The sequence below is a fragment of the Cottoperca gobio genome, chromosome 5, assembly GCF_900634415.1.
Source record: "Cottoperca gobio chromosome 5, fCotGob3.1, whole genome shotgun sequence".
Lineage (NCBI taxonomy): Eukaryota > Metazoa > Chordata > Actinopteri > Perciformes > Bovichtidae > Cottoperca > Cottoperca gobio.
In genome coordinates this window covers 3,420,760-3,432,500 of record NC_041359.1, presented here as the reverse complement: position 1 = coordinate 3,432,500, position 11,741 = coordinate 3,420,760, and the positions used below count along the sequence as shown (strand labels likewise).

Sequence of the window (11,741 nt, the reverse complement as noted above, 5' to 3'; positions counted from 1 at the left end):
AGTGGAAAGTTTATAATGTGAAGCAGCAACAGCAGGAAAGGTTGGGTTTGCATCCAGCAGTAACTTAACACAGCTGTGAAAGCAAACTATAAACCGTAAAATAAGGCGGAAATCTGCATTATTTTAAACTACAAACCACAGACACCGGTTAATAATAATAATGCGTTAATAATTTAACCGATTAAAACTACATTACCCCAAAATACAGAAGACGAGATAACTTTCAGAAAATGTACATTTGTTGTAGTATGCTGTTGCAGCACTAGGTGGAGCCGCCTACGTTTTAATGAGAGTGAATTAAAAAGGTACGTATGTGACCTTTAGAGTCGCTCAAACTAAGCACCTCAATGCCCAACGATAGTAACAAGTTCCAGCGTGCCTTGCTTTGCTCCCGTTGATGAACAGAGTAGTTGTTTGGTGGCGGTGAAGCTATCTGCAGCTCATGCTCATTCTAAACTAGCATCTTGAACAAACGCAGCTGGCTGAGAGCTGAGTGTCAGACAGCAGCACTCTAATTGCAACAAAATCAACACAACAGTGATGAACTGTGTAAGTGCCACTCCCCCATTCTGATTATAAATGCATTTTAGCGGTGGCAGTAAATTGGACAGATAGTCAGAGTGAGCCGTGACATCCGTTCCAGCTGAGCAGCTGTTTCCAGAAACGGGGCTAACAGTAGCTACAGTGAACACATCCCTCCATCATGTAGATAAGGTATGCAGATTGTTTTTTAGAAAACCAGTCGGACAGAAGTCTGTTGTGGGGAGATTGACATGTTATTTGCTGTTAAAGTCAATGTTAACCATTTGTCAACGCATGTAGTCTAATCTAATTAGTATTCTCTAATGACGCTGTTTTCTGTGTGATGTATATCACATTTTGTTGGGCCAGTTGTTAATTAGAGACACAATTTTAAACGTCGTTATGTTTCGTTTTTAAGTTCATCATTCAAGTAACTTGGTGTTTACGTGATCTGTTCTTTCCACTCCTACTGTAGCCTACATATGTTGAGCATATGTCAAGCAGTGGTAAAAGGCTTTTCCGATGCAAAAATGTCTGACGTATTTCATAAATAAATGATTAATTGATTATATATCGTTAAGGCGGGCGACAATTGAGTAAAGAAATTGCTAAAAATATGCATCGCCAATAGAGCCAGGTAGACGTCACAAAAGTACAGAGAGCTGAACAAAGGGAGACTTTTAAAAACATAATCTGTGGTCTGCAGCACAGACACGAGTTTAGCCGCTGAGGACTCTGAGGCTGTAGTGGAAACGCATGTCATCACTGCTTGGGCAAGGCTAAAGAGGACCGACCCAAGCCCAGGGAAAAACCCTATAACATTTTAGAGAGTTAGTGCATAACAAGTTGCATCCATGATGGATCGAATGCAGCTCCCCTCCCTCCCCCACAGTGTCCTCCAGCTGAGTGCATTTCTCTCTGCACTCTTTCAGCTCACCCACCAGTCATGCTCCGCCTGAAACCTCTTTAACACACCTGGCTGTCTCCCTTCCTAAACATGCATTTGATCAACTACCCATTTCTTCTTCTCTCTACCTCATAAAGGCTGCCTTCTACCCAGGCCTAAAACCACCCAGGCTTGTTGCACCTGCCCTACTATATCCTGGTGTCTCAGTGCTGACTGTAGTGGGTTGCATCCTCCCTGCTCATACAAAAGCTGCTGTTTTCCTCAAGGCCAAATACTGCTCCTCGCTGCGTCAATGTCTTACAGTGGTTAAAGCGTACATGGCACAGTGTTGAAATGTATCAGTGAAAGATGTGTGAATATACCATGCCTTCAAGAAGAAAACCATAAAATTAACACATTTTTCAGAAAACTTGTAGCACTAAACATGCTATAGGAAGCTGTTAGGCACTGCAGTCCACCAATCCATACCTGTCATCCTGTGAGTTCTTTGAGCGCTTGTGCTTGGGCTCACGAGGGGGAGCGCGCACCTTCTTAGGCTTATTCTCACCATACTCCTCATCTACAAAGAAAAGACATGGTTTTAATATTTCAAATCGCATGCATCCACATACAAGGACCGTCCATCACACAGACTAATACTTTTTGGTCAAAGAAACACTCTCTTGGCATTTCTTTATCTGATAGTCAATAGAGAATGGAATAAGAACAAGCCTTGATCTGCCAGGTGTTTCATTTGATAGATTAGCCAAAAGCATACATTACCGCCCGTTTATTTTATCCATTAATTCTCAATTGACTTTCCAGTAAATGTATTGTATTAAAATACATGGGACATGGAAAACATGTAAGATATCATACAAAGTATACATTAGATCTATATGGCCCACCCTTACTACCACATATATTGAAACACATCTGAAGCATCTCTTACCTGCATCATCAGACTCGTTGAATTGTGAGTAGTTCACCACCTTCTTGTTCCTGTGAAGAAGTATACACATTGTATTACATTACGTTCACACAGCCATTATTAGACATGTTAATGAGTGCTGGAGGGGGTGGGCAACAAAGATATAATAGGCCACGCCCAGCAATTCAACAGCAACAAGTTAGCTGTGAATGCATGTCTTTATTATTTGGTTGAAGCCACAAACAGCCTCCAGCTGGAGGAGCTGAACTGTACACTGGGATACTTCTACGGTTTCCAAGGCTAATTTGGCAAAGTGTATGAGGGAAGCCTCAGATGACAGTAGCCAACTATAGTTCAGGTAACACACACCTCTAGAAGCTGCGTTGGTGCAGGTTAAAGCCACAGATCATCCCTCATTCAATTTATGTGAATACCTTTCAAACACAATGTAACGTGCTCTACATACAGGGGACAAACACTTTTATAAGAAAACTAAACGGTAAAATAAAATAATCTACACGTACAGGGGTTGCGTCTGTGGATCCTAACCAGAATAAATACCAGTGTATGTGTTTGTGTGTGGTGGTGGTGGTAAGGAAGGGGAACAGTGCCAAAAACCTTTACATGTTCTTAGATTACAACACACACACACACACACACACAAGTAGTCAGTGACACCCGCCAAGCTTTAAACTCGTTATCATTCACATCAGATTGCAACATATTGTTTTCACAACCAGTTCCATTATAGTAAGTTATCAAACTGTGCAAGGCATGATGTGTGAATCTGGAGATCAATATACAACCCAGGTGGTCTTTTATCAAATAAACAATTAATTGTCTGCTATAGAAATGTTAGAAAATAGTTTAAGAATGCTTTTCAGATCCCAAAGTTAGTGTCTTCCTAAAGGTTTTGTTTTGTCAGACCAGCAGGCCAAACTCTAAAGATGTTTAGTTTACATTTCAAAAAGAAAAAAGAGAAAGAGAAAACCCTTACAGTTGGGAAGCTGAAAGAAGTTATTGTTTGGTATTGGTTATTCAAGATAGTTATTGATGAACGCTGTTGATCAGTATATTGATTAATTGTTTCTGCTCAAGTAAATCTATATCCTAATTAGGGTTGCAAAAACTAATCAATGACAAATAACTTCCGAAGTTTATTCTCCATTTTGTGATATTGTTTGATAAAGCTAGCGCACCGCTACATTGATTTATCACTAAATAATGTTTACATTAAAATAAATCTACTTATTATCTAATTGAGGATCAATTAATCAAAGTAATAATCAACAAATAATTGATTATCAAAATAGTCGTTCATAGGAGCCCTAATCTTGATTTTTTTGTTCATTTGTTAAAACAGCCCGTCTTGTGTTTGGTCACATGTCATCACACCTCTATACCAAACTATAAGCTCAAAGGACCCACAAATTCAGTTATGTTTCCCTGATCCTGATAAGTAAAGGGATCTGCTCCATATGTGCCGACGCTTTGGTTTGATGGGCTGTGGCTTTAGGTACCGGTACTTTAGTAAATAAACACTTTATAGTAACGAACATGAGCAATATGAAGAAGTCATGTTGGGCTCTGTAAATTTGTGATGGATATTTGTCTTTTTTTAGTTTGTGCTCAAATCACAGTGTGCTTGTTGTTCACGACAATGAAGGTATTGCCAAATACACTGGGGACAGTGATTAATATTGTAAACCGCCCACCCTTATTTGCAATACAAGCAAATGACTATAGATAACTCCCAAAAAATTCAATAATAATTGGATTATTTACACATATTACAGCATTTGTCTGAACATGTCATTCTTCTTGCAATGCTTGCTCTGTGAAATCACATTATGGAAATTAAAAGAGCAGATTCAGAAAACTTTCTCAAGGGTCAACATGAGCCGACATACTCCGTCAAGCAGTCACAACTAGCAACACGGTCACTAACCGCACTCTCTGAAGAAATATACATTTTTTGAAAATGTTTCAGAGAGAAGCAGACAGAAGGGTCTACAAAATCCATTTGAAGGATTAATCCAGGATGTCAAACAGAGTCATTAGCAAAAACTAATGTTAAAGCCAGGATTCACACCAGTGTATTTCAAAGCACTTTTCATCTGGAATACATTAATATAATCACATTTTTGAGGGCCTTTGGATACTCCAAAACGCGATTAAACTTGGCACAAACAGTGAAAATGTACATAACATATGGGTATTGCCCAAATGACTCAACAGCGCCACTTAGAACGCAGCCCCTGCCGTGCATTTCACCTACATGTATGAAATCTTTAAGGTATATGCAACAGGTGGAGACGTACAAAAAAATCTATTGGAGGTATATCATAAAACCAAACCGGAAGTCGGCCATTTTTAATTTTAATGCATTTTTATAACATTAGAGGCCGCTGTACTTTAACAAACTCCTCCTACAGATTTCCTCCAATCAACTTTAAATTTAGTCAGTACCATCTAAAGATCTCAACTATGAAAGGTTATTCAAATCAGGTATTTTTATGAAACGCCCTTGCCATGGCATCCATTTTGAGCAATTCGCCATAAAATAGGAAGTAGTTGTAACTTAGCCGTACATTCTCCAATCTGCTCCAAATCATGCTGGATAAGCGTCCCGGTACATGCCAATATTGACTCGGTCATAGCGTCACCTACTGGCAACAGGAAGTTACGGGTTGTGTACTTTCACCACCTACTCCTCACAAATTAAGTAGATCCATCTGAAATTTGGTCAGAAAGGCCGCAAGAGGTGAATGATGCTTCAAAGTGAAACTTCGTCATTTTTGTTGAACGGTGGCGGGTACGTTTCACCTAGATTCACCATATTTGCCAGGCTCGTGTATTACAGTTAGACCTAAAATATTGTCTTGGGGCTATTTTCTAAAAACCAACAGAAGTCGGCCATTTTGAATTGTATGATCTTTTTTTGCGTTGTACAGGTGCTGTACTTTAACAAACTCCTTGTACATGTTTAATCTGATTGACTTCACATTTTAGCGAGTGTGGTTGAGAGAGAGAGAGAGAGAGAAAAGGACAGAATGTGTGTGTGAAGGTAAGTATTAAGTCAGCAATAACGCTATAGCTGTGAATGTAGCGGTGCATGTACAGTCCAGCCTATTCGTTGGGGAGTAAATGCTAATGCTAGGTCCATCAAAAGCAGCATGTGTATACCTTCAGTAGCTAGCATAGCATAGAAGTGCTGACGCTAGCTAATGATGTGCTAATGTACTCTTCTAATGTTGTATTTACATTATGTGTGAACAATTGGGCCTTTTATGCAGCAGATGATGTGCGTTTAAGTTTATTTTATGTTTGTGGAGATAATCAGTTCATCCACCCTGTTTTCTTTGCTCAATAACCACAAATTTACTCAATCTGCAGTAAAATTTAATCTGTAGAATGAAAGTAAATCTAAAAGAGAAGTTGTGTCTTTAATCTGCAGGTTGTGCTTTATTCAAAGTTAACACAACAGATCATTGCCCTTAATGGCTGTGTACATTGGAGAAGCATTGTTTTTTTTTTTAAATAAGGGGCTACAGATGTAACAAATAAAGGAAAATTGCAAAGCAAAAAAAACCTAATACTGGTGTGTCACCAGTGTCTTGCTGGTGTGTTTGAGATATCCGAGGGGAGAGTCCAGAAAAATATATATTAACATTGAGGACTTCCCTTCTCTCGCTCTCTTAATTTTTATAAATAAAGTATTAGTCAAACCTCATTTCCGCTTAAAGAAAGAACCAACAGCTCCGAGGAACAGATTCCTTTTAGATGCCACCAATGAGTCATTCTGATGCCGAGAAACCGCGAGATTTGGTGGGACAACTTTAAATTAGAGCTGATAGTATATCAATGACTTCTAATCACGTTAAGCTACGTTTATAGACGTATTAAAAAGGGGCTTGGAGTCACATCCTGCGTTATAATGACGGAGGTGAATCTTGCATTGGGGGTGGGTGTGTGGTGACTTTTGTAGTTCTCCGCCTTCCTCTGACATCAGCCAGCAGGGTTAATTTACTGCCTGCACTGAAATGTTGATCTGCTCTCCACAATTCCTCCGACAACGACATTTCGTTGACTAATGCAGTATTTGATATTGTTCTGATCCGAAATAAATGTTCCTAATGCAATATAAACGGACTACAGCATCGACATGGCTAGTCTGCGCGGCAACAAGATCAAATCCCGAGGCCAAACACCACCTCCTCCGGTCGTTTTTTTTCTTTCTGGTGGGGGGTGTTAGCGTTTTAGAGCCTCCCCTGGATGAATGGGTAGCCATATTCTCATTCTCAGTGAGAGGGAAAAATATTATCAGGCCTGGCATAAAGTGAGCCGTTAAACGTAGCTGGTTAAATTACACCGCCTAATTTTCCGCTTGGCCTACATAGCAGCCTACAATGCACATCATGGATTCGTTTAAAAGCATGATAGACACGACACGCAGCGGCGGGCGGCGTGTATCTCCACAAGACATGGCGAACGGTCCACACCGCTGGGATCCATGTTAGAAAAGAGGGTGCACACACAAGAAGGGAAGCACACACGCACACATTCCCATTATTTTTTCATGAAATAAACAAATTGCCAGCTCATAAAACACAGCACGGTTGAGACGTGCATGTTATTGGCAAAGCTTGCCAGCATGGTGGCGTTATTAACTTACGGACAGCAGAGGACGGATTTAGCACACCTACCTCACTGGTCTTGACATTTTGCAGGAATACTGTAGAGGTTAAGGATGTAAGAAAGGGGGAGAAGAAAAAGCACAGGGAAAAAAAGAAATATAGATTCCCGCTCTGCAAAAAACCGAGGGGAGCGAGGTTGGAGCACAACTCCACCGACCGAGCTAGCGCGTGAAAATAAAAGTACGGCAGCGACGTGTCCTCCAAACGCAAATATTCTTAATTTTTTTTACCTTCAGCTACTCAAAATGGTGAATAAAACAAACTGAAACTGCAGCCAGTGTGCAACCAAACGCGCGGCCTTGAGGGGTGGGTCCTCTAGGACAAGCACCGCCCCTACGGGGCTCTGAGAGGAGCAGCGCGGCACTCCGCTCATCTCATTGGCTGATTTGAACGACGAATATCCTTTGTATTGGATATTTCAGCTGCATGTTAGAACCCTTTTAGCATATAGTTGCCCGCCTCCGTTAGCAGGCTCGGTTGAATTAGCACTGTTAAGAAAACAAAAAGAGGCCCTCAGGTTGGATGCAAACATTGAATTCAGTGGGTCCCAACATACCATGAATCAACATTACAAGTATAGATTACAACGTGCACAAACATCATGTATATATGATCTAATCTAATATATTTTAGGAATCAGATTGACTGTGCTATTACTCATACTGAGACTAACCTTCTTCTGCCCACCTGGCAGACTGCTGCAGCATGAGATGCAGGTACAAAACTGTTGCAATGGCATTACAGCTGTAAAGCTACAAATTACAGTTTCAGGTCATACAGTATGTTTCTCTGATAGATTTCATACAATTAGGCATATTTCTTAATCTTCATACTGTAATGAGATTCTTTAACTTCATTTCACAATGCCAAATTTCATCAAATCATGCTACATTGCTGACCTCACCTTATATCAATTTCAGACCTATAAACTGACCCACGATAATCCAGACCAACTGCATTCATCAACAACCTTGTTCCTGACCTGGGTTTAATGCTTGAAAGGGAGAACTAATGGGTGAACAGTAGTTTGTTTAATAACTTTAGTATTGATATATACAGTACTGTACACCACCCTAGTTCTTAAAATGGTGACCAGCTGGTTTTGCTGTCACAGCAAAAAAGAGGGTGTTCATTATCTTGTGTGTACAAGTATTCACAGCCTCCAGAACCAAAATACATGGGATTGAGGATCAACAAAACATGAACTTGCAAATAACACATTATTTATTAATCTATTCCCTCTGTAGCAGCTTTCCCTTGAAATCATAGAGCCTATCTGAACTAGGGTGGTGCATTTCCATTATCGGGATAATGGTGAATATACTCACACGAGTGACTTGAATAAGCTGTCTAGCTCTCTGTACAGAGAAGTGAAAAATATAGCCTGATTTAAAAATACAGGAATGATCATGTAAGAAAGAACAGACTAACACAATGTTGCTATTTCATTATCCTTAATTTATTCAGGGGACCTAATGATTTATGAATATCTTATTTCTGTTTGATTGTTTGTTTTTCATTTTAAAAAAGTTGACTAAAAGAAGATGTGTGTCCATCTGTGATGAAGCAGATTACTTATACGCACATCATGAAAAACAGTGTCAATAAGGAAAAAGGTAACGCCTGCACACTTACTACATGCCACAAAAGTTATTTTTATTTTTGACTACGTTTCAAAGTAGGATACAAATGTAGTAAATAATAAACCTTTGTGGCTTGGAGTAAGTGTGCAGGCGTCCTATCTGTGATACAAACATTAAAAAATAATCTTTCTGATCAAAATGTAAAGTACATTGATTCCAGTACGTTTTAGTGCCATTTTAAGAGATTTAAGCATATTTTGATTATTGAGATAATATTGTGAATAGCAATTGTTTTGGCCAGGATAATCATGGCATCAATATTTCACATGTCTAATCTGAACAAAGAAATTTACACCCCAACTGGATCTTATCTCAGTGAATACATTACACATGTGTTTAAATGTGTGTGTGGAGTTTCAACACTTTTCTAATATTCTTCACAAATGTGTGTACAGTATATGACATTAAGCTGCTGGTAACCTCTAGCTGGTCATACAGACATAATTACTATTGTGTCAAAGTTTTCTTTTCCTCATACAGTACATGGAGTAGTCATCATGCTGCACAGTTTACATTCGGTTTGCCCAAATTAGTACACATGCTTCCTGGTCTTCCATTGGTCCCAATCACTGGCTCTAAGCTCATTAACAAGTCTGAAGAACCTGCAGCTTGTTTAAACATTTCCTCCAAACTCAGTTCCTCTAAGAGAAGGACCCCAGACTCAAAGCGATGCAGTATTTATTTACTGTCCCTGACTGGACTGGTAAATACTGTTCACGGCAGCATACTAGTTGTGATTACGTCCATGTATTTTTCTAAAGCTCTGATATAGCCCATCGTGGAAAGTAACTAAATACATTTACTCAAGCACTGTAGGCCTACATGTTTACTTTAGATGAATATTTCCATTTTAACACATTGTGCTACTTTAGACTTATACTCCATTACATTATAGCATCACCTTCTTAAACTAATGGCCTTTGTCACATTTTAAAAATGTTCAGGAAACAGAAAAAACTGAACCAAATATAGACTATATGATATTTATTAATCATTTCACACAAAAAGGTTATGACAATATATGACTATTGACATACAAATAACACTGTCTGTCAATCATGTAACATAAGAGGATTAAATTACTTAGGCCAATTTAAGAACATGGCATTGTGATTTAGGCAATATTAAACCGCCGGATTACTTGTGGAGAAAGTGACTTAGGCAAAACAGTGCTCTCCTTTTATTCCCACTACTGTGACAGACCATGGGGAAGGGTCCGCCACAGACAGTTTAAAATGCTAGCGGAGCACACAGAGACCGTAGATGGCCCTTTAATTCAACAAAGCAAACTAAAAAGTTACAACTTAAATCACTCTTAGCTAAATCCAACAAAGGGCAGGTAAGTCAAACACTGAGGAGGTTTGTGCCTCTCCTCACGTCTCCCTCCAGCTCTTCTTTGCTAGGTTTTTAAAATGTAACTAACGTATTTCCATTTAAAACTATTTCTCCCCTTCATTCTCAGTCATCTTGATTGATGCCTAATTATGTTGCAAATTGGCGAAGAACTGATGACACTCGACGGGCCTGACATGTTTCATGAACTGAAGGTCCTGGGACCTCCTCTCCTTGATTGACAGAGCGTGTGGAAACATTCTGATCCATGCCAGCAGCTTATTTGGCACCTGTAACCTCTGTGGCAGTGCTTCCTACGCAGAGTTCTCTGAGAAGGATACATTTTAATGGACCTTACCTTCACTGCTAAACTGAAGAGCCTACAAATGATGTACAGTCGGATCTCCAGCTTTTTTTCCTGGTCTCATGCTCAAGAAGTAAGAGCCATTCCACTTCAGGAATTCGTCATGCTTGACCACCTTCACGTGGTAGTGTGATGGTCTAACCCTAACCCGGCTTGCAAGTCCATTGTCCAAACGGACTTCTCATTGTTTGCAGAATCCTTGTTGCTGGATTTCTCTTGCTTTGCTTCATCTTCGTCACACTGATCTTTTCGTGGAATGAATACAGAATAATTTCCTTCATGGAACATGTGTGTGAAACGTTGCATCCCAACGGCCCTCACTCCAGCAGTTGCAGCTGCCTGTTGATATTCCCAATGTCGAAGAAAGATGACAATAAGTGTCGATGAAATATTGTTTGAAGAGACAAAATATTAAGAATTGAAGCCAACAAACGCAAAAATTACTTTTTATAATTATGCAGTAATTGTAAAGTATTGTTACTTTTTGAAAGATTAGATTAGTTTGTATTGTCCCAGATGGAAATGTGTTCGTGCTTCATGGAGCTACAGCAGCTGTTTAGTAGTCTGTAACCCACTGGGAGGCTTCATAATTAAACTATGACTTGTGAAAGTAAAACACTAAATAACTACACAACATTTATAGCCTATATTACAGTAAACATCATCACTTACCAATAGGGGACGAGCCCTGAACCATGGAAATAACTTCATTTATCTCGTTTAGTTTTTCTTTCTTCTTGAAGCAGCTGCCATCTTGTAAAGCTGGTAACATGGCCTAAGTCACAGAAAATGTGACGTAGGCCATTTTTTTATGGCCTAAGTCACACTCTTGAGATAGGCCGTTATACTAACAGGGTAGGAACAGCATTGTCTTTTCAGTTAGGATCTAGGCAATTTTACCAGAGGTGGCCACATCATGAAGAGATGATTTAGGCAAAAAAAAACATTTTCCTCAAAATATGACTTAGGCCATTAGTTTAAGAAGGTGACGATAGAGGCAAATATTATTTTTATTGCACTATATTTTATTTTAAAGATTTAGTCAGTTGTTTTGCAGTTTCAGTTTATTAAATAAATAAATAAATAAATGATATATTATAATAGATTAAGTTCTGTGAAGTAGTTGGAATTAGCCTCACCTTTATCAGATTCAACATTAAAGTGACACGTACATTATTGTATCAATAACTATAATCCATTAATAAGCCTACAGTTGGCAGCTGTTGTCCCCCATACAGAGGTTAATGCTTTTAGTTACTTTTATCTCCACCATCACACCCTCAAACTTTACATTTGCACGTTGTCAGGTATATAATGAGTGTACAGCGCAGCACTGCTGGCTGAAGACTTAGCCTTGTTTCCTTTG

At 39.2% G+C, this 11,741-nt stretch overlaps 1 protein-coding gene across 1 annotated transcript in view; it reads right to left on the bottom strand.

The window, feature by feature from the left end:
* The window catches only part of nucks1a (nuclear casein kinase and cyclin-dependent kinase substrate 1a), a 20,157-nt gene extending 12,829 nt beyond the window's left edge, over positions 1–7,328 (bottom strand). Inside the window, exons 1-3 of the mRNA XM_029432275.1 lie at positions 7,046–7,328; positions 2,361–2,410; positions 1,898–1,988 (exon numbers count right to left, since the gene is read on the bottom strand). Of these exons, the coding sequence (XP_029288135.1) occupies positions 1,898–1,988; positions 2,361–2,410; positions 7,046–7,062 (158 nt within the window). The 5' untranslated portion in view covers positions 7,063–7,328. The remainder of the gene's footprint in view (positions 1–1,897; positions 1,989–2,360; positions 2,411–7,045) is intronic.
* Positions 7,329–11,741: the final 4,413 nt, after the last annotated feature.